At 41.0% G+C, this 22957-nt stretch overlaps 1 protein-coding gene across 1 annotated transcript; it reads left to right on the top strand.

Moving 5' to 3' along the window:
• The first annotated feature begins 17950 nt into the window (after window positions 1-17950).
• On the top strand, window positions 17951-19303 carry LOC125597348. The gene is made up of 2 exons (XM_048772101.1): window positions 17951-18436; window positions 18509-19303. Exons 1-2 carry the CDS (start codon window positions 17951-17953, stop codon window positions 19301-19303), a joined length of 1281 nt encoding a protein of 426 aa, XP_048628058.1.
• Window positions 19304-22957: the final 3654 nt, after the last annotated feature.

Below are 22957 nucleotides of genomic sequence, written 5' to 3'. Positions count from 1 at the left end.
TAAGTGCAGCAGAAGATTTAGCTGGAGTTGGCCTTGTAGTCGATTTAACCGACTTCGGAGAGGAAGCCGTCGTTCACGTAGAGGATGAACCAGTGATTGGAGAGTTTCACCAAGATCCAGATTCAGATTCATCTAGTGATGATGCCTCGGAAACAGAATACCATTGATTTTTTTTTTTTTTAAAGAAATACCGAGGAAATTCCGAGGAACACTTGATATCTAGCAAGGCAAAGCTGAATACGAATTAAAAACTACTCAAAACACAACCAAATAAAACGAAGAAACCATGTAAAAGATATAGGAACTCATAATTAAGAAAAAAAATAAAATAAAAAACTAAGTTCAAAATTAAGTTCAAAATTAACCGAAAAAAAAACATAGCTCCTACTCCTCGTCTCCTGCTCCAGATGTTCCTGCATCTTTGGCTCTCTTAGACCTCTTTCTTACCCTGTGTGTACCACTCGAACCCGAACCAGAGCTGGATGGAGAGTTGTCCCGATGAACTACATCATCCTTTTGGCAACGACAAGGCCTGATACGTGAAATGGCAGCCCAGATCTTGTGTAGCATGTCGTTGTTTGTCTTTATGCTCTGATCTCTCCAATGTTGTTGCTGGCGCGAAGTGGCGTTCGGTGGAAGCTCTTGCAGCTTGTACTGGCTGGAGTCTGATGGGAGTAGCTGATGGGGTTGTGAATCATCTGGAATGGCTTGTGCAGCCTCATCTTCTCCTTCTTCATCATCCACGGCTTTGCCTTTGGTCTGATATTTTGGCGTGAAGAAGGATGGCTTGTCTACTAGTGCGGTAGCAGGGGGTAGGAACTCAACTGCAGCGTCTGAAAGTAGAGCAGTCAGGCCGATCTGAGGCAGGTGGCAGTAGAGTGTTTTCTTCGCTCGGTCCTGGAATACGTAGACGTAAGGACCATCCCGATGGATCCTCGAGTGGGGACCAGCTATGAACTCTTTACTTACTAGATTTTTGACATCCAGGTAGTTCCAAGCAATTTTGTTCGATCTGTCCAGTGCTACCTGATGGTTCTCGCAGTCTACACCCACATGTGTAAGGATCCGAGTAATCACTGCACCAAATCCACATGCACGGCTCTTGGATTTGGTTACTTTCCCCTTGTATCCTGCTAAGTTTGCGGCCAGCACCGCTCCCATGTTGAAGGCAGTAGCAGGCGGGAATGTAGAGTTTCCAAATGCCGGTAGCAAATGCCTCACACCTTGGTACAGGAGGCACAACTCCCATTGCGTGACTGATGCGGCTGTGGTTGTCCCGTATAGCAATGAGCCAATGAGGCGTGTGGCATATCTCAGTACTGGGCTCCGGATAAGTGACTCCTTTGCGTGAGAAGATCTATAAACCCCTGTGCCAATCGTTTCCCAGAAGTTCAACAGCTCTGAAGTCCAATAAAGACCAGATGTCCTCTCCCCTGCACTCAATCCAAATAATCCGCAGAGGTCTGTGAAAGATACCTCAAAGTATTTTTTCTGCACTACGAATGCCAAAAAACCTTCCTGATGGCTATCATCGGGATGGCTGACGTATGCGGATGCTATGAACTGGCGTACCAACTCCGGATAAGTGGGTTCGTTGAGGTTGCATAGTTGGCCTAGACCCATGTTCTGGAACAGCCCTTCAATGTCTGATTTGATTCCCAATATTGTCATCGTCTCAGGACATGCTAGTTGTGTAGCCGGAACGGCTACCTTCTTCATGTTGTTGTAGTGGGTGGTATCAGACTTATCCCAGTTCTTTGGCCTTTGCTTCTCTCGCTGAGACGAACCCTCTTCTTGTGTGTTCTTCTTTGCTGATGTTTTCGAACGGTTCATTCTCTACAAAAACCAAAATGAAAAAAATTCTCAATCCCTAAATCATCTCAAATCCGGTTCCAAACTCGTTGATCACAGACAATTGTGTTCTATTTGGTGTTTAAACATCTGTTTCATACTTATTTGATCAAGGAATCAACACGGAAATAAGAAATTCACAAAACCCAAAAAATTGCTCAAGAACACAATTTGAGAATGTGGAGATTCGCGGAGTATACCTGTCTTAGGGTGAAAACGAGTGTAGGAATCAGATAGAGCTCGAAAAATCAAGGGGAATAGAGCCCAAAATTGTTCAAATCGGATGATTATAGAGAGAGAAAAAGGGGGTCGAATTATAGGGGAAATCGGAGGGGATGAAAGTTCTGAGGTTTAGATCCAAAAAGTTCGGGTTTTGCCTTATAATTCTGTTCGCACACGCATCGATCGATGCGTTTTGTTATAAAAACGCATCGATCGATGCGTTTTCTGAGGATATTCCGAGGACGGTTTGAGATTTTGTTCAATCGATCGATTATATAATCTGATCGATCGATCACATTCTTACGGCTTTCGTCCATCTGGTGATCGATCGATGTGTTTTTTGTACACAAAACCATCGATCGATCCGATTCCGAGAATATTCCGAGGAAGGTTTGAGATTTTGTTCAATCGATCGATTATATAATCTGATCGATCGATCACATTCTTACGGCTTTCGTCCATCTGGTGATCGATCGATGTGTTTTTTTACACAAACCCATCGATCGATCCGATTCCGAGAATATTCCGAGGAAGGTTTGAGATTTTGTTCAATCGATCGATTATATAATCTGATCGATCGATCACATTCTTACGGCTTTCGTCCATCTGGTGATCGATCGATGTGTTTTTTTACACAAACACATCGATCGATCGACGGAATTACGAGGAAGAAAAGGGTTTCCTCGGAATTCCCTCGGAATAGTCTGAGGAAATTCCGAGGAAATAGGGGTTTTAAACCGAAAACAACGTTTTGCGGTTTGAATAACACCTATATAACCCTTATTAAGTGTCTTACGTTAATTATGAAGTCTAAAATTTGTTCCTTACCCCTTAATTAACACTTTTCCGATTGTATGAACGAAATCCCACAACATAAGAGAAACACTTATACGTTTTAATGAACGGTATAGGGAATACTTTCAATTAGTTTTTAAATTTGTTATTTCATGGTTTATGCTAATCTATACAAAGAATCCTCAATGGTATACATTACAATTGTATAAGAAATGAAAAACCCCAAAAAAAACTGATGTTTTGAAACCCCAAACACTGGTTCCTCGGAATTTCCTCGGAATATTCCGAGGAAATTCCGACGGATACTTTACTATTCGTCGGAATTTCCTCGGCATATATTTTCATTTTACCGGGCAAATATTTCGCGAAAATTGAAATTAGAATTCCGACGGAATTCCGACGGAAAATGGCCGTCGGACCCTAGGTTTTATAACCACGAGCCACTTCTTCTTCCCCATTTCTCTCTTCTTCCTCTGCGCGATTCCTCTCCCTCTTCTCCGGCGATTTACCCCTTCTCTCCGACCTCTTCTCCGGCGATCTCCCCCTTTTCTTACACAAATCATGTAAGGACCCTATCCCACTCTCTTAGGTTCTATTTGTTAGGTTTTTGTGGAGTTTTGATAGATTTTTGTTAAGGTGATTGGTTAGGATTGTGATTTTTGGTTGTATAATATGTTTAGAATTGTGATTTGGTTGAATAATTTGTTTTGTTGAATTGATTTATAATTTTTTTATTATTTTTTTATTTTTTTGTATTTAGAAAATCGATTTTAGTATATAAAATCGATTTTTGTATTTTACAAAACGATTTTTCTATATAAATTCGATTTTTTGGATTTTACAAAATCTTTTTTGTATATAAATTCGATTTTTTGGATTTTACAAAACATTTTTTAATATCTATACAACTTTTTTTGTGATTAAAAACTATTATTTGGGATTTAAAAATATTTTTAATATAATTAAAACTATTTTTTGTAATTATTGAACTATTTTTTATTTATTAAAACTATTTTTTTATTAGAACTATTTTTATATATTTATTAAATATTTTTAATATCTATAAATCTTTTTTGTGATTAAATTATTTGAGACTTTTAAAAAAAAAAAAATTTATATATTTCTGTATTTATTAAATATATTTTTTTAATTTACAGGTCTCATGATGATCAGATCCGGCCTCGACAGCGTCGTGGTCGTGGTGGTACGGGGAGCCAGTCTCGGGATTCCACCCATTTTCAGGATTCCCCTTCGCCCCACAGCTCCTACCAAACATCTCCCTCTGCTGCACCCGCTCCTGCTCCTCTCGCTCCCGCTGCTGCACCCGCTCCTCCTCCTCCGGGTCCTCCAGGAGTGATGAGTGTTGCGGAGTTGGTTCAACAGCCCGGTCGTGACCATCTTCCGTATCTCACTCCGTATCCACATGGACATGGTCAAACATGGTAATTAAACATTTTTTTTTCTTTAAATTTGGATTCATTATTAACCGTTTCTTCTTTTTATTAGGTTCAACCGATCCGGGAACGGGATCAGCGCATGGATCAACCGTATGATGTACTCAGCCCTCGACAAGGGACATCCGACTTTCACTCACTTCCCTACCGAAAAGCAGGTTCTGTGGTTTCGTCAGTTTGCGGTAAGTATTCTAATTTTTTACTTATATTTTTAATCTTTAATATAAATTTTTTACTAATTGTGTTTTTTTTTCAGCAAGAGTTCAACTGGAATTCCGATGAGACGCTCTTTATCTATCACCATTTCGTCCATAAAGTTATGGACAACTATGGGAAGCAGATCCATGAGTGGAAGAAAAAGTGGGAAATCAATAAGGTTCGATTTAATTTATTAAACAATTTTTTAATTTATTAAACTATTTTTAAATTTAATAAACTATTTTTTTTTTATTAAAAGGTCCCAAAGTCGATGAACGACACGGTCTGGAAGGAGTTGTGTGCGCATTGGGATAAGGAAGAGACGAAAGAAACTTCTTCCACCAACTCCACCAACCGCAGGAGCGACCGTAAAGGGAAAGGCATCTACAAGCATAACTTGGGTGCTCAATCTATTGCCACTCTGGGAGATCGCTTGGTAAGTTCAAACGTTTTTTCTTCAATTATTTGAGTTTCAGAATTTTAATTTATTGTGCATTTCTTCTAATTTCTAATGTTTCTTTAATTTATGTTTTTTTTCAAGGCGGAAGAAAATGATGGCGAGCCGGTTGATGATCTCGCCCTAATGAGGAGGGCGTATACCAACAAGAAGACCGGCCAGATTGATGACGGTCTTGTGAGGGACGTGGTCGACCTGGTCCAAACTCAGGTGGTAGACGAAGTGTCTCAGCTTCAAACCGAGGATGACGCTTCGACGGCTTCGACCAACTTGTCCCGGTTTCGAATCAACGAAATCGTTGAATCCGTAAGTTCTTTTTTTTTAAAGTTCAATTCATTTATTTTTTGGTTTAAATTTGTAAATTTGGCTATTTTCTATTCAGTCGGTTCCAAAGAAGAAGGGACGTTTGGTCGGTTTGGGTCGTCGCACCCGGTCGGTTCCTCCTTCTTCTGCACCACCGCCCTTTGTTGATCCAGAAGTACTTACGGCTCAGTTGAAGGACAAAGATGATCGTATATCTTTGTTGGAGACCCAGATGGCGGCTCAACAGGCGGGCTATGAGGCACAGAGGAGGCTAAACCAGCAAATGATGGAGATGATGCAGAGGATGTACCCGAACGAGGTGTTTCCGGACGTGCCAGACCCGTAGTTTTTTTTTTTTTTTCAAAAACTCGGAATGTTTTATTTTTATTTGTGAAACTTTGAATATTAATTAATATGATTTCAATTTTAATTTTAATTTCATATTTTCGAATTTAAATTTCAGAAATTTTATTTTTTTTTAAAATTAATATTTTTTACTTTCCGAGGAAATTAATTATATTTTTTACGCGATCGATCGATGCGTTTTTGGACAACAATCCATCGATCGATCGTTTACAAAAAAACATTCGGAATATACCGAGGGACATGTTCCTCGGAATATACCGAGGAACTGTTCCCTCGGAATATTCCGAGGAACGGGTTCCTCGGAATATACCGAGGGACATGTCCCTCGGTATATTCCGAGGAATATGTCCGTCGGTATATTCCTATCGATCGATGTATATATGTCCAAAACGCATCGATCGATGAAAGTCCGAGGAAATATCCCGACGATGTTCTCCCTCGGTATATTCCGAGGACATTTCCGACAAACGAATGGTCCTAGGAATTTCCTCGGAAATTTGTTTCCTCGGAATTCCGTCGGAAAATTCCGAGGGATTTCCGAGGAAAGAAGAAATTCCGAGGAATTATTTCCGACGACTTGTTTCGTCGGTATGTCGTCGGAATAACGGTATTCCGACGAAATTCCGACGATTTTTTCCCTCAGAATCCTTGCTGTTTTCTTGTAGTGATTCCTTTAAGGCTTGTTAAAAACATTTTTCGGCAGAAAAACTCGATATGCCCATCTTTAGTAGTTATATGGTCGGATAAATGTAAAAAGGTATCAAAGATTTATTAGATTTAGCATTGGTTCAGCCTTGACTTAGGCCACCATATATGATTATCTCAACCAGAGACATAACTCATACAATGAGCATTCATCGACCGATGCAGCGGATTCGATCTCGAGATAAAAAAAACAAGCCAGTACCACATAAACTTAAGGCTATGCCCCATCTTTTTTAAATCTTGTTCGACAGAAAGGTCTAGACACGACCTGCAAATGGAATAGTCGAAGCACAATTCTTTTAAGGTTTGTTAAAAACATTTTTCGGCAGAAAAATTCGATATGCCCATCTTTAGTTGTTATATGGTCGGATAAATGTAAAAAGGTATCAAACATTTATTAGATTTAGCATTGGTTCAGCCTTGACTTAGGCCACCATATATGATTATCTCGACCAGAGACATAACTCATACAATAAGCATTCATCGACCGATGCAGCGGATTCGATCTCGAGATAAAAAAACAAGCCAATACCACATAAACTTAAGGCTATTCCCCCATCTTTTTTAAATCTGGTTCGACAGAAAGGTCTAGACACGACCTGTAAATGGAATAGTCGAAGCACAATTCCTTTAAGGCTTGTTAAAAACATTTTTCGGCAGAAAAACTCGATATACCCATCTTTAGTTGTTATATGGTCGGATAAATGTAAAATGGTATCGAACATCTTTTTAGATATAGAATTGGTTCAGCCTTGACTTAGGCCACCATATATGATTATCTCGACCAGAGACATAACTCATACAATAAGCATTCATCGACCGATGCAGCAGATTCGATCTAGAGATAAAAAACAAGCCAATACCACATAAACTTAAGGCTATGCCCCATCTTTTTTAAATCTGGTTCGACAGAAAGGTCTAGACACGCCGTGCAAATGGAATAGTTGAAGCACAATTCCTTTAAGGCTTGTTAAAAACATTTTTCGCAAGAAAAACTCGATATGCCCATCTTTAGTAATTATGTGGTCGGATAAATTAAAAAAGGTATTGAGCATTTTTTAGATTTAGCATTGGTTCAGCCTTGACTTAGGCCACCATATATGATTATCTCGACCAGAGACATAACTCATACAATAAGCATTCATCGACCGATGCAGCGAATTCGATCTCGAGATAAAACAACAAGCCAATACCACATAAACTTAAGGCTATGCCCCATCTTTTTTAAATTTGGTTCGACAGAAAGGTCTAGAAACGACCTGCAGATGGAATAGTCGAAGCACAATTCCTTTAAGGCTTGTTAAAAACATTTTTCGGCAGAAAAATTCGATATGCCCATCTTTAGTTGTTATATGGTCTGATAAATGTAAAATGGTATCAAACATCTTTTTAGATTTAGAATTGGTTCAGCCTTGACTTAGGCCACCATATATGATTATCTCGACCAGAGACATGACTCATACAATAAGCATTCATCGACCGATGCAGCGGATTCGATCTTGAGATAAAAAACAAGCCAATACCACATAAACTTAAGGCTATGCCCCATCTTTTTTAAATCTGGTTCGACAGAAAGGTCTAGACACGCCGTGCAAATGGAATAGTTGAAGCACAATTCCTTTAAGGCTTTTTAAAAACATTTTTCGGAAGAAAAACTCGATATGCCCATCTTTAGTAATTATATGGTCGGATAAATTAAAAAAGGTATTGAACATTTTATAGATTTAGCATTGGTTCAGACTTGACTTAGGCCACCATATATGATTATCTCGACCAGAGACATAACTCATACAATAAGCATTCATCGACCGATGCAGCGGATTCGATCTCGAGATAAAAAAACAAGCAATTACCACATAAACTTAAGGCTATACCCCATCTTTTTTTAAATCTGGTTCGGCAGAATGGTCTAGAAATGACCTGCAAATGGAATAAATGAAGCACAATTCCTTTAAGGCTTGTTAAAAACATTTTTTCGGCAGAAAAACTCGATATGCCCATCTTTAGTAGTTATAGGGTCGAAAAAATGTAAAAATGTATCGAACATTTTTTAGATTTAGCATTGGTTCAGCCTTGACTTAGGCCACCATATATGATTATCTCGACCAGAGACATAACTCATACAATAAGCATTCATCGATCGATGCAGCGGATTCGATCTCGATATAAAAAAACCAGCCAATACCACATAAACTTAAGGCTATACCCCATATTTTTTAAATCTGGTTCGACAGAATGGTCTAGACACGACCTGCAAATGGAATACTCGAAGCACAATTCCTTTAAGGCTTGCTAAAAACATTTTTCGGCAGAAAAACTCGATATGCCCATCTTTAGTAGTTATATGGTCGGATAAATGTAAAAAAGTATCAAACATTTATTAGATTTAGCATTGGTTCAGCCTTGACTTAGACCACCATATATGATTATCTCGACCAGAGACATAACTCATACAATAAGCATTCATCGACCGATGCAGCAGATTCGATCTCGAGATGAAAAAGCAAGCAATTACCACATAAACTTAAGGCTATACCCCATCTTTTTTAAATCTGGTTGGGCAGAAAGGTCTAGAAATAACCTGCAAATGGAATAAACGAAGAACTATTCCTTTAAAGCTTGTTAAAAAACATTGTTTCGGCAGAAAAACTCGATATGCCCATCTTTAGTAGTTATAGGGTCGAAAAAATTTAAAAATGTATCGAACATTTTTAGATTTAGCATTGGTTCAGCCTTGACTTAGGCCACCATATATGATTATCTCGACCAGAGACCTATATATGATTATCTCGACCAGAGACATATACGTAGGCCACCATATATGATTATCTCGACCGAGATCGAATCCGCTGCACGGTCGATGAATGCTTATTGTATGAGTTAGGTCTCAGGTCGAGATAATCATATATGGTGTCCTAAGTCAAGGCTGAACCAATGCTAAATCTAAAAAATGTTCGACACCTTTTTACATTTATCCGACCTTATAACAACTAAAGATGGGCATATAGAGTTTTTCTGTCGAAAAATGTTTTTAACAAGCCTTAAAGGAATTGTGCTTCGTTTATTCCATTTGCAGGTCGTTTCTAGACCTTTCTGTCGAACATGATTTAAAAAAAGATGGGGTATAGCCTTAAGTTTATGTGGTAATTGCTCGTTTTTTATCTCGAGATCGAATCCACTGCATCGGTCGATGAATGCTTATTGTATGAGTTTGGTCTCTGGTCGAGATAATCATAAATGGTGGTCTAAGTCAAGGCTGAACCAATGCTAAATCTAAAAAACGTTCGATACCTTTTTACATTTATCCGACCATATAACTACTAAAGATGTGCATATCGAGTTTTTCTGCAAAAAAATGTTTTTAACAACCTTAAAGGAATTGTGCTTCGACTATTCCATTTGCAGGGCGTGTCTAGACCTTTCTGTCGAACCAGATTGAAAAAAGATGGGGCATAGCCTTAAGTTTATGTGGTATTGGCTTGTTTTTTATTTCCAGATCGAATCCGCTGCATCGGTCGATGAATGCTTATTGTATGAGTTATGTCTCTGGTCAAGATAATCATATATGGTGGCCTAAGTCAAGGCTGAACCAATGCTAAATCTAAAAAATGTCCAATACCGTTTTAAATTTATCCGATCATATAACTACTAAAGATGGGCATATCGAGTTTTTCTGCCGAAAGTGTTTTTAACAAGCCTAAAAGGAATTGTGCTTTGACTATTCCATTTGCAGGGCGTGTCTAGACCTTTCTGTTGAACCAGATTTAAAAAAGATGGGGCATAGCCTTAAGTTTATGTGGTATTGGCTTGTTTTTTTATCTCGAGATCGAATCCGCTGCATCGATCGATGAATGCTTATTGTATGAGTTATGTCTCTGGTCGAGATAATCATATATGGTGGCCTAAGTCAAGGCTGAACCAATGCTAAATCTAAAAAATGTTTGATACCTTTTTACATTTATCCGACCATATAACTACTAAAGATGGGCATATCGAGTTTTTCTGCCAAAAAATGTTTTTAACAAGCCTTAAAGGAATTGTGCTTCAACTATTCCATTTGCAGGTCGTGTCTAGACCTTTCTGTCAAACCAGATTTTTAAAAGATGGGGCATAGCCTTAAGTTTATGTTGTATTGGCTTGTTTTTTTATCTCGAGATCGAATCCGTTGCATCGGTCGATGAATGCTTATTGTATGAGTTATGTCTCTGGTCGAGATAATCATATATGGTGGCCTAAGTCAAGGCTGAACCAATGCTAAATCTAATAAATGTTTCATACCTTTTTACATTTATCTGACCATATAACTACTAAAGATGTGCATATCGAGTTTTTCTGCCGAAAAATGTTTTAACAAGCCTTATAGGAATTGTGCTTCGACTATTCCATTTGCAGGGCGTGTCTAGACCTTTCTGTCGAACCAGATTGAAAAAAGATGGGGCATAGCCTTAAGTTTATGTGGTATTGGCTTTTTTTTTATCTCCAGATCGAATCCGCTGCATCGGTCGATGAATGCTTATTGTATGAGTTATGTCTCTGGTCGAGATAATCATATATGGTGGCCTAAGTCAAGGCTGAACCAATTCTAAATCTAAAAAGATGTTTGATACCTTTTTACATTTATCCGACCATATAACAACTAAAGATGGGCATATCGAATTTTTCTGCTGAAAAATGTTTTTAACAAGCCTTAAAGGAATTGTTCTTCGACTATTCCATTTGTAGGTCGTGTCTAGACCTTTCTGTCGAACCAGATTTAAAAAAGATGGGGCATAGCCTTAAGTTTATGTGGTATTGGCTTGTTTTTTTTATCTCGAGATTGAATCCGCTGCATCGGTCGATGAATGCTTATTGTATGAGTTATGTCTCTGGTCGAGATAATCATATATGGTGGCCTAAGTCAAGGCTGAACCAATGCTAAATCTAAACAATGTTCGATACCTTTTTACATTTATCCGACCATATAACTACTAAAGATGGGCATATCGAGTTTTTTTGCAAAAATATGTTTTTAACAAGCCTTAAAGGAATTGTGCTTCGACTATTCCATTTGCAGGTTGTTTCTAGACCTTTCTGTCAAACCAGATTTAAAAAGATGGGGCATAGCCTTAAGTTTATGTGGTATTGGCTTATTTTTTTATCTCGAGATTGAATCCGCTGCATCGGTCGATGAATGCTTATTGTATGAGTTATGTCTCTGGTCGAGATAATCATATATGGTGGCCTAAGTCAAGGCTGAACCAATGCTAAATCTAAAAAATGTTCGATACATTTTTACATTTATTCGACCATATAACTACTAAAGATGGGCATATCGAGTTTTTCTGCCGAAAAATATTTTTAACAAGCCTTAAAGGATTTGTGCTTCCTTTACTCCATTTGGAGGTCGTGTCTAGACCTTTCTGTCGAACCAGATTTAAAACAAATGGGGTATAGGCTTAAGTTTATGTGGTAATTGCTTGTTTTTTTATATAGAGATTGAATCCGCTGCATCTGTCGATGAATGCTTATTGTATGAGTTATGTCTCTGGTCGAGATAATCATATATGGTGGCCTAAGTCAAGGCTGAACAAATGCTAAATCTAAAAAATGTTTGATACCTTTTTAAATTTATCCGACCATATAACTACTAAGGATGGGCATATCGAGTCTTTCTGCCAAAAAATGTTTTTAACAAGCCTTAAAGGAATTGTGCTTCGACTATTCCATTTGCAGGTCGTGTCTAGACCTTTCTGTCGAACCAGATTTAAATCAGATGGGTAATGGCTTAAGTTTATGTGGTATTGGCTTGTTTTTTTATCTCGAGATCGAATCCGCTGCATCGGTCGATGAGTGCTTATTGCATGAGTTATGTCTCTGGTCGAGATAATCATATATGGTGGCCTAAGTCAAGGCTGAACCAATGCTAAATCTAAAAAATGTTCGATACATTTTTACATTTATCCGACCATATAACTACTAAAGATGGGCATATCGAGTTTTTCTGCCGAAAAATGTTTTTAAGAAGCCTTAAAGGAATTGTGCATCGTTTATTCCATTTGCAGGTCGTGTCTAGAACTTTCTGTCGAACCAGATTTAAAAAAGATGGGGCATAGCCTTAAGTTTATGTGGTAATTGCTTGTTTTTTAATCTCGAGATCAAATCCGCTGCATCGGTCCATGAATGCTTATTGTATGAGTTATGTCTATGGTCGAGATAATCATATATGGTGGCCTAAGTCAATGCTGAACCAATGCTAAATATAAAAAATGTTCCATACCTTTTTAAATTTATCCGACCATATAACTACTAAAGATGGGCATATCGAGTTTTTCTGCCGAAAAATGTTTTTAAGAAGCCTTAAAGGAATTGTGCATCGTTTATTCCATTTGCAGGTCGTGTCTAGAACTTTCTGTCGAACCAGATTTAAAAAAGATGGGGCATAGCCTTAAGTTTATGTGGTAATTGCTTGTTTTTTAATCTCGAGATCAAATCCGCTGCATCGGTCCATGAATGCTTATTGTATGAGTTATGTCTATGGTCGAGATAATCATATATGGTGGCCTAAGTCAATGCTGAACCAATGCTAAATATAAAAAATGTTCCATACCTTTTTAAATTTATCCGACCATATAACTACTAAAGATGGGCATATCGAGTTTTTCTGCCGAAAAATGTTTTTAAGAAGCCTTAAAGGAATTGTGCATCGTTTATTCCATTTGCAGGTCGTGTCTAGAACTTTCTGTCGAACCAGATTTAAATCAGATGGGGCATAGCCTTAAGTTTATGTGGTAATTGCTTGTTTTTTAATCTCGAGATCAAATCCGCTGCATCGGTCCATGAATGCTTATTGTATGAGTTATGTCTATGGTCGAGATAATCATATATGGTGGCCTAAGTCAATGCTGAACCAACGCTAAATATAAAAAATGTTCGATACATTTTTACATTTATCCGACCATATAACTACTAAAGATGGGCATATCGAGTTTTTCTGCCGAAAAATGTTTTTAAGAAGCCTTAAAGGAATTGTGCATCGTTTATTCCATTTGCAGGTCGTGTCTAGAACTTTCTGTCGAACCAGATTTAAAAAAGATGGGGCATAGCCTTAAGTTTATGTGGTAATTGCTTGTTTTTTAATCTCGAGATCAAATCCGCTGCATCGGTCCATGAATGCTTATTGTATGAGTTATGTCTATGGTCGAGATAATCATATATGGTGGCCTAAGTCAATGCTGAACCAATGCTAAATATAAAAAATGTTCCATACCTTTTTAAATTTATCCGACCATATAACTACTAAAGATGGGCATATCGAGTTTTTCTGCCGAAAAATGTTTTTAAGAAGCCTTAAAGGAATTGTGCATCGTTTATTCCATTTGCAGGTCGTGTCTAGAACTTTCTGTCGAACCAGATTTAAAAAAGATGGGGCATAGCCTTAAGTTTATGTGGTAATTGCTTGTTTTTTAATCTCGAGATCAAATCCGCTGCATCGGTCCATGAATGCTTATTGTATGAGTTATGTCTATGGTCGAGATAATCATATATGGTGGCCTAAGTCAATGCTGAACCAATGCTAAATATAAAAAATGTTCCATACCTTTTTTAATTTATCCGACCATATAACTACTAAAGATGGGCATATCGAGTTTTTCTGCTGAAAAATGTTTTTTACAAGCCTTAAAGGAATTGTTCTTCGACTATTCCATTTGCAGGGCGTGTCTAGACCTTTCTGTCAAACCAGATTTAAAAAAGATGGGGCATAGCCTTAAGTTTATGTGGTATTGGCTTGTTTTTTATCTCGAGATCGAATCCGCTGCATCGATCAATGAATGCTTATTGTATGAGTTATGTCTCTGGTCGAGATAATCATATATGTTGGCCTAAGTCAAGGCTGAACCAATGCTAAACCTAAAAAATGTTCGATACCTTTTTACATTTATCCGACCATATAACTACTAAAGATGGGCATATCGAGTTTCTCTGCCGAAAAATGTTTTTAACAAGCCTTAAAGAATTATGCTTCGACTATTCTATTTGCAGGTCGTGTCTAGACCTTTCTGTCGAACCAGATTTAAAAAAGATGGGGCATAGCCTTAAGTTTATGTGGTATTGGCTTGTTTTTTATCTCGTGATCGAATCCGCTGCATCGGTCGATTAATGCTTATTGTATGAGTTATGTCTCTGGTCGAGATAATCATATATGGTGGCCTAAGTCAAGGCTGAACCAATGCTAAATCTAATAAATGTTTGATACCTTTTTACGTTTATGCGACCATATAACTACTAAAGATGAGCATATCGAGTTTTTCTGCCGAAAAATGTTTTTAACAAGCCATAAAGGAATTGTGCTTCGACTATTCCATTTGCAGGTCGTGTCTAGACCTTTCTGTCGAACCAGATTTAAAACAGATGGGGTATAGGCTTAAGTTTATGTGGTATTGTCTTGTTTTTTTATCTCGAGATTGAATCCGCTGCATCGATCGATGAATGCTTATTGTATGAGTTATGTCTCTGGTCGAGATATGGGGCAACGTTTTCTCTCAGCCTTCGAAAGCTCCCGCACAGGAAGGGCTTTTCTACGAGGATGCAAATGATACCTAAACTCCCCACCGTTCAAAGGAGAGATAGAATAACAATATAGAGCCTCAGCGAGTCCAACGGTAAAACCCTCAAGATCACCGAGACTTTGCATAGCTATCAAGATCCTCCAGGAGGGAGGATTCAGCTGTCCAGGGGAGATCTTCATTGCCTTCGAAATCTTAGCCACCAAAGAAGGAATCTTGTCTCTGAAACCCGATTCGAAGAAACCTTCCTATACAGGGATCTCACCCAGCTCAAAATCCGAAACCCTATAAAAGGGACCAGGGATCCGAATGGTAACTTCGTCTAGAATACGACACTTCTTTCTCCAGTTTGCGACCTCCTCTACTCCTATTACCGATAGAGGACCCACCGGCAAAAGTCTGTCTCCTCCCGGAGGTGGTGGAGCCTCTCCAACAGCAGCATTCCTAAGTTCCTCTATTTCGGCGGTCAGGTCCAGAGAAGAATCTGAGGAATCCATGGACCCGCAGGCCTCGTTTAGAACCCTACGTCTTGAGTGAACCCTAGTACCTATCGAAGAGGAGCCGAGGGCGAGATCTAGTCCGTTTGTCATCCTAAAAGGTTCGGAATAAAAGATGGGGAGAAAGAAAGTGTTACCTGAGAGAATGAAGACCTAGGCCTGAGTAATAGAGATCGCGCGAGATTTTGGTAAGAAAAGGAAACCCAAAAGTCCAGGAAGCAGAAACGGGGAAAGAAAATCAAAAACCCTAAGATTGACTTACACGCGTCAAAAAGGTGAGACTACGCGGGAAAACGAGTCTCGAAGCACGATAAGGGAACCTATCCCCTCAGTCCTGGGGACCCAAAGAACAAACGAGACCTTGAGGAAACCATTACCAGTATCATCTCTCCGACTCTCTCCAGCCTGTACACAGTTTAACATCAGATCTCCAGCCTCATCATCTCCAGAAGATAAGAGAAAAGTACTACTAGACTCCGGTCAAAACACGAAGGAGCCGATCCTCACCTGAGTTCAGAATGAGTTCCGGCTTGAGTGGAACCCAGGATAGTAAGATCAATGGAACGGGGTCCTGCCCAAGGGGAGCCTGCTGAGAATGAGCAACCCCGGTTGACTTGAGTGCACAGGTTATTCCCCGAGTTCGATGACGAAATCGAGAAATAAGGGGCAAACTGTTGGGGAAAAATACCCCGGTATCATTTCCTCCAACCTCCAGGTAAAACCCAGACCCTCGGGTCCCCGATAAGGGAACGCTCCGGGTCCCCGCTAGTAGGAACCCCGAGTTTGGTCCCTGGAAACGAGCTCCCTTCCAAGAAATGGAAAACTTTCGACAAAGAAAATCTTCCATATTTCCGACTATGGAAGAGTTTAACCTAATGAAACCGACTCCTAGACGACTATATAAGAGCTACTAAACCCTAAGGCAAGGGATCGACTTCTCCAAGGCTGAGAGACTAGAGCTAGACAGCTAGAATTAGGGTTCTTACCAAATACCTTGTAACCTCGCTTGTTCTTGCTTGTTCTATCTAATAAAAGTCTCTTCAAGCCTATATCCTTGTTACCTTACTAAATTCCCACAAAAAATACACAAACACCTAATAGAAACCAGCTTATCCATCGTTCCGTAGTACTCACAAAGAGCCTACACAAAAACCCCCTAACACATTGGGCATAAAGGCGGTCAGAGGGGATAAGGAGTATTCCCGCTCCTGCTACCAGACTACTCTGAAGGGAAAGACCAAGGTCTTATAGCAATTACAGAGTAAGCCTTCGGCTCATCACACCGAGGAACCGGAGGTAGAGGAAATGGACGACGTGCCATTAACCGAAGGAGGTCAGACCCGACATCTCAAGATCAGCTCCAAGCTGACCGAAGGATTGAGGAGAAGACTGATAGACTTCCTCAGGTCTAACACCGACTGCTTCGATTGGTCCCATGCAGATATGCCTGGGATCGATCCGGAAATCATCATCCACAAGCTACAGGTGGATCCCCTACATCAACCCGTCAGACAAACGAGAAGGAAATTTGCTCCTGGAAGAGACTCAATCATCAATGATGAAGTCAAAAGCCTGCTCGGCGCGGGGTTCACTTGTGAGGTGCAACATCCAGAATGGCTACCCAACGTCCTCGTCGTCAAGAAAAAGAACGGGAAGTGGAGAGTATGTATCAACTTCACGGACCTCAACAAGTCCTGTCCAAAGGACCCATTCTCGCTACCTCATATCGACAAGCTGGTGGACGCCACTGCGGGGCATCAGCTGATGAGCTTCATGGACACGTTCTCAAGCTATAATCAAATACTTATGCATCCGGAAGACCAGGAGAAAACATCCTTCATGACGTCCAGAGGGATCTACTGATACAAGGTTATGCCATTCGGCCTAAAGAACGCAGGATCAAACTACCAACGACTACTGAACTTGATGTTTGCGGACCAGATCGGGCGAACCATGGAGGTCTACATCGACGACATGCTGGTCAACTCCCTGGAGGCGGAGGACCACATATCTCACCTACAGCAAGGCTTCTCCGCCCTCCGGAAGTATACCATGAAGCTCAACCCAGCTAAATGTTCATTTGGGGTCAGTTTTGGTAAGTTCCTCGGGTACATTGTAACCCACCGACGCATCGAGGCCAACCCGGAGCAAATTAGGGTCATTCATTCAATCCCTTGCCCAAAGAACGTCAAGGAGGTTCAAAACCTAACGGGAAGGATGGCGGCCTTGAGAAGGTTCATCTCCAGACTCTCCGACAAATCTCATGCCTTCTTCGGAGCCCTCAAGAATCCAAGGAACTTCCAATGGACGAAAGAGTGCGAATCCGCTCTCCAAGAGGTAAAGTCATATCTCACCACTCCTCCTCTCCTATCCAAGCCACTACTCGATGAGCTATGCTGCTATATCTAGCAGTCTCTGAACACGCCGTGAGCGCCCCTAGTCCGCGAGGAGGGAAACAAGCAGCTACCAATCTATTACGTAAGTAAGGCTCTCCTGGACGCGGAAACCCGCTATAGCCATCTAGAGAAGCTGGCCTTAGCCCTGATAGTCGCCGCTCGCATGCTACGACCCTACTTCCAGACTCATCCAATCGTGGTTGGTACCTCCTTCAATGTAAAGTTGGTCCTCCACAAACCCGAAGTCTCCGGACGCCTAGCCAAATGGGCTGTGGAACTAGGGGAGTACGACGTAATATTTCGACCTGCCACGGCTATAAAGTCACCGGTCCTAGCGGACTTCGTGGCTGAATTCTCCTCTGCCTTACTCCCAGCTTTAGAGCAGGAGGTACGCCTCCGAGGCGAAACTAAGGAAGAGGTAGAATGGATCCTGCACGTTGATGGATCCAGCAACGTTAGAGGAGCTGGAATGGGAATAGTGCTTACCTCGCCGACGGGGAACACAGCCTCTAGGGCCGTGAGATGCAACTTCAAAGCAACCAACAATGAAAGCGAGTACGAGGCCCTAATCGTAGGTCTAACTCTCGTCCACCAAATGGGGGCAAAAAACATCCAGGGCTTCGACGACTTCCAGCTGATAATCAACCAGGTACAGGGAGAGTACCAAGCAAAAGACGACAGCATGATCCAATATCTGGCAGTTTCCCAATGACTGATCAAGAATTTCAAGAGCTGCAAGCTCACTCAAATCCCCCGGGAACAAAACTCGCAAGCCGATGCCCTGGCTAATCTGTGGTCCGCCCTCGAAGCGAATAGCCAGATGAGTACACCCTTGCTTGTGCTTCAATTGCCAGCCACCCTGGAGGAACCCCCGTCAGAGGAGGTCTCTGCTGTCGAAGAAGGCGAAACATGGATGACCCCCCTTGTCCGGTACCTGGAGGCCGACATTCTCCCGGAAGATCGCAACAAGGCCAGGAAAATTAAGAAGCAAGCCGCGAGGTATTGTATATCACAGGAGAAGCTGTACCGGAGATCCTTCTCTGGCCCGTACCTAAGGTGTGTCACACCTCGAGAAGCTGCTAGAATCTTTGTAGAACTACATGAAGGAGATTGTGGAACCAACTCTAGCGGAAAGAGCCTTGTGCTCAGAGCCAGAAAGGCGGGTTACTACTTGCCCACGATGGCCGCCGACGCAGACAAACAAGCAAAACACTGCGACAAGTGTCAGAGGCACTCTCCCGTCTCAAAGCTTCCCCCAAAGAACCTCAAGTCCATAAGCTCACCATGGCCCTTCAGAAAGTGGGGCATGGACATTGTAGGGAAATTCCCTATGGTGCCGGGGCAGAAGGTCTTCCTTCTGATAGTCACTGACTACTTCTCCAAATGGGTTAAAGTAGAAGCACTCAGCAGCATAACAAACCTCCAGATCTACAAATTCCTATGGACCTACGTAATTACTCTCTTTGGGGTCCCCCGAATAGACAACCGATACCGGGAGCCTCGCCACATTCCTTGAAAACGCTATGTAAGAAACAAGACAAAGCCTCACCTAATAGGAAAAAGGGAAGGCTTACCCGACACACGACTATGACGCAAGGCTTCCCTGCTCACCAGGAGGGTCACCCATCGGAATCGTCGAGGAACTCCGGCTTCGCTACTGCTTCTCCAGCAAAGGAAACCGGGTGGGACTCATCTGACAAGGCAAAAGCTAAACATCAAATCGGGCTCCCAAAGGAATGATAAAACTCAAAGCTCAAAAGAAGAACTTACCAACGGTACGCCAAGACGTAGGATAACCAACCGGCTCCTAGGTCTTCACGAACATGTACCGGTTGTTCCAACCATCCCCGATGGGATAATTTTCCCTGACACCCCTCCAAGGTTCCTCGACCATAGGGGTGCCATCACGGGATCGAAGGTGGTAGAACCCCGCTTTGTTCCTCAAAGGAGCAAAGTAGTAAGAGTATAAAATCTCAAGCACCCTGACAGAAAATCTGTGGAGTTCTCCAAGTACTTGGATGGCCATTAAAGTCCTCCAGGTAAAAGGAGTATATTGAGAAGGACAGAAATCGAAGAAAGATGACACTTCGCCTACGAGAGAAGGTGTAACGCCCCGGAAGCTTGCTTCCAGATATGCCTCATAGACAGCTATCTCACCCACTCCCCCATCCGGAGCGCGTTCGAACTCAGTCGGACTTCTCATCCCACTGAAGGATGAATCGCATACTTCCTCCTCATGTTAGCCAGGTCCCCCTCTCGGATCTCAGAACGGGGACTGTCGTCGAAGAAACAAAAACGGAGCCTTCTCAGGGGCGTCATCGGAACCGCTTAACTATCAGCCTCCGGAACGTCTCCCCAAGAGGGAACGAGGGATGAGAAAGGATCGGTAAAAAGAACGACGCGGCCTTGAACGACCACCCACAAGTGAGGACGGAAACGAGAGCAGCTCGGGATTCATCCTCCTCAACTAGGAATCAGCGCAAGAGTTGGGTTGAAACCAGCTAGGAGATATCGTGAGTCCTTATATCATCCGGATTATTCCTTTTTTGTGGGATTAGAAAAGGAAGTAAGGATGTTTCCAAATATCCTGAAGAATCCCTGACATAAAGGATAAGCAGCGAAAAGGAAATCCGATCCTTGCAGAAAAAAGGGAAATCCTTCTTACAAAAAGGCAAGTTTCGAGAAAAAGATGCACACTTTTGAAGAGTAAGAAGAGTATCTAGTATCATCAACCGAACGGGCACCAGCCTCCTGGTCTATCCCCTCACATCAATACATAAGCTCCTCCTCGGGAAACATCAGAGCTCCAGGCTCCTTCATCTCCAAGACGCCATCAGAAGCCCAGAGCTTCTCAATCTCCGATAAGAAATCAGTGGTTCAATACCGCCAGACCGGTCTGGAGTAAGGGAACCGGTCCTCCCCCGGGTTCAGAGTGTGGTCCCGGCCTGAGTGGAACCCAGGATTGCAGGATTACTGGAGTGATGTCCTGCCTAATGGAAGCCTGCTGAGAATGAGCAACTCCGGTTGACTTGAGTGCACAAGTTATTCCCCGAGTTCGATGACAAAATCGAGCAATAAGGGGCAAACTGTTGGGGAAAAATACTCATGTATTAAATTCCTCCAGACCCAGGCAGGACACCGACCTCTGAGTCCCCGCTAAGAGGTGCCCCGGTTCCCCGCTACAGAGTACTTCGGGTCCGGTCCCTGGGACAGCCCCCTTCCCCCGGGAAAAGAAAAACTTTCGACAAGGAGAACCTTCCATATTTCTGAATATGGAAGAGTTTAACCTAATCCAACCGACTAACACTCGCCTTAAGAAGACTATATAAAGGGAACCTAAACCCTAGAGGAAGGGATCGACACTTCAAGCGTTAAGACTAGGACTAGACGGCTAGAATTAGGGTTCTTACTCAAATCATTGTAATCCTAGTTTGTCTACTCAATAAAACGTATCTTCAAGTCTTTACCTCTATTGTATCTCTCAAAATCAATACAAATACCATCCTTGTCCAACGTTCCGTGGTACTCACAAAGATCCTACACAAAAATCCCATAACACGAATAATCTCCTCATATGACACCTTTCCAGTTCACATCCAGTTTTATGCATCTGGGACCATCCTTATAACCTTTGTCAAGTTTTTTTTTCATATAGATTTCCAGTCTATGGTACTGCTTTCATTGCCCAAATCTGCAAGGCGTAGGAGAATTAATCTAACATGTAACTAGTAGTCTTCTCCTTCAGTTTGTCACGTGTTTTGACTACTGACTCGCATAATTAAGCAGCAACTCCCAAAAGATACTTTTGAAGTTTCTCAAGATGCATGACCACATTGATGTATTTGAGGGGGATAATAGGCTTCTCATCTCTCGCTAAAACCACACAAACAATTATGCAAAGGTAGACCAGTCATATGCGATCAGTAGTACTCCACTTCTTAACAGCTTCCTTGTGCTTCTTCCACAGGTTCAAGATACAAATTTCCTCTTTTCTCTTCAGCACTTTCCTCTAGAAACCATCATCATCTTCCCAATCATTGAACTCCTTAAGTGAGATACTAGTATTGCACTCAAGCCTGGTTATTGCGTGGAACAATAGCAATGAAAATCAAAGTGGTCTCCTCGAAAAAACAAACCAAAACTCGTGCATTTTGTAAGTTACCAGATCCCTACACAAGAAGCTGTGTATCGCTCGTGTTGAGTACCCAAGACCAGTCTCAGGCAACTTAAAATCTGAGGAAAAACCCGATCTTTCTTAACTACATTCAACTCCTTTGGGAGTCATTCCTTCAACTTTATGATAATCATGTAGTCGATCCAGCAGTTGTTATTGATCTGAGTCACTTGGGTCTCCTCAACCTCCTTAAAAAGCCTCTTTGGTAACTCCTCAGATATACCTACATTCAGAGAAAAAAGATTATAATGAGAGCATAAACAAAGAAAGAACATAAAATATACTTTTAGAACAAATGTTCCACCTATTTCTAAGATTTCCCAGAACAACAAACATTACAATCGGACAACAAATAGTCTACATGTTTAGCATTACAATCGAACAACAACTAGTCTAAGATTTTAAGACTCGAATTTCCCCCTTTCCAAAAAACCTAAATCGGTACTCTACAAATACAAATCAAAAACAGTAACATGCATGACTTAATTGTAATGTATAAGATGGGTAATCAACCCATAAAACTAATTTAGTATAAGAAAGATGACAAATCGATTTAAAAAAAATCTAGGCTTAAGAGAATCAATAGAAGTAATCGCATACCTAATGTGAAGAGACATGAGATTTTGTTGAAATTGATGGAAGAACACTCGATTTCGTAATGAACCGTCCGAGGAAACTCGTAGAGGAAGAACACTTTGATTTCGTTGTTTTGTGTGTGAGAACAAAGAGGGGAATGAGGAAAACGAGGTTAGAGACGAAAGGTCCGACGAAACACCGATGAAGAACATAAATTATCTCCAAAAAATAATATTAAGGTAACCCGAAACCCTCAGCTGTGTCTCTTGTTTTCTTTTTGTTTTTTCCTTTTTAAGCTTAAATCAATTACGAAAATTATAATTATAATTATAATTCATATTAGTTGGTTAATTTTAAGGGTATTATGGTATTTACATGAATTAAAATTCTATATTCCTTAAAAAATTGCTAAAAGTCCAA

The sequence above is a fragment of the Brassica napus genome, unplaced genomic scaffold (genome assembly GCF_020379485.1).
Source record: "Brassica napus cultivar Da-Ae unplaced genomic scaffold, Da-Ae ScsIHWf_1435;HRSCAF=2024, whole genome shotgun sequence".
In the NCBI taxonomy this organism is placed as follows: Eukaryota; Viridiplantae; Streptophyta; class Magnoliopsida; order Brassicales; family Brassicaceae; genus Brassica; species Brassica napus.
This window is presented reverse-complemented; position numbering and strand designations above follow the sequence as displayed.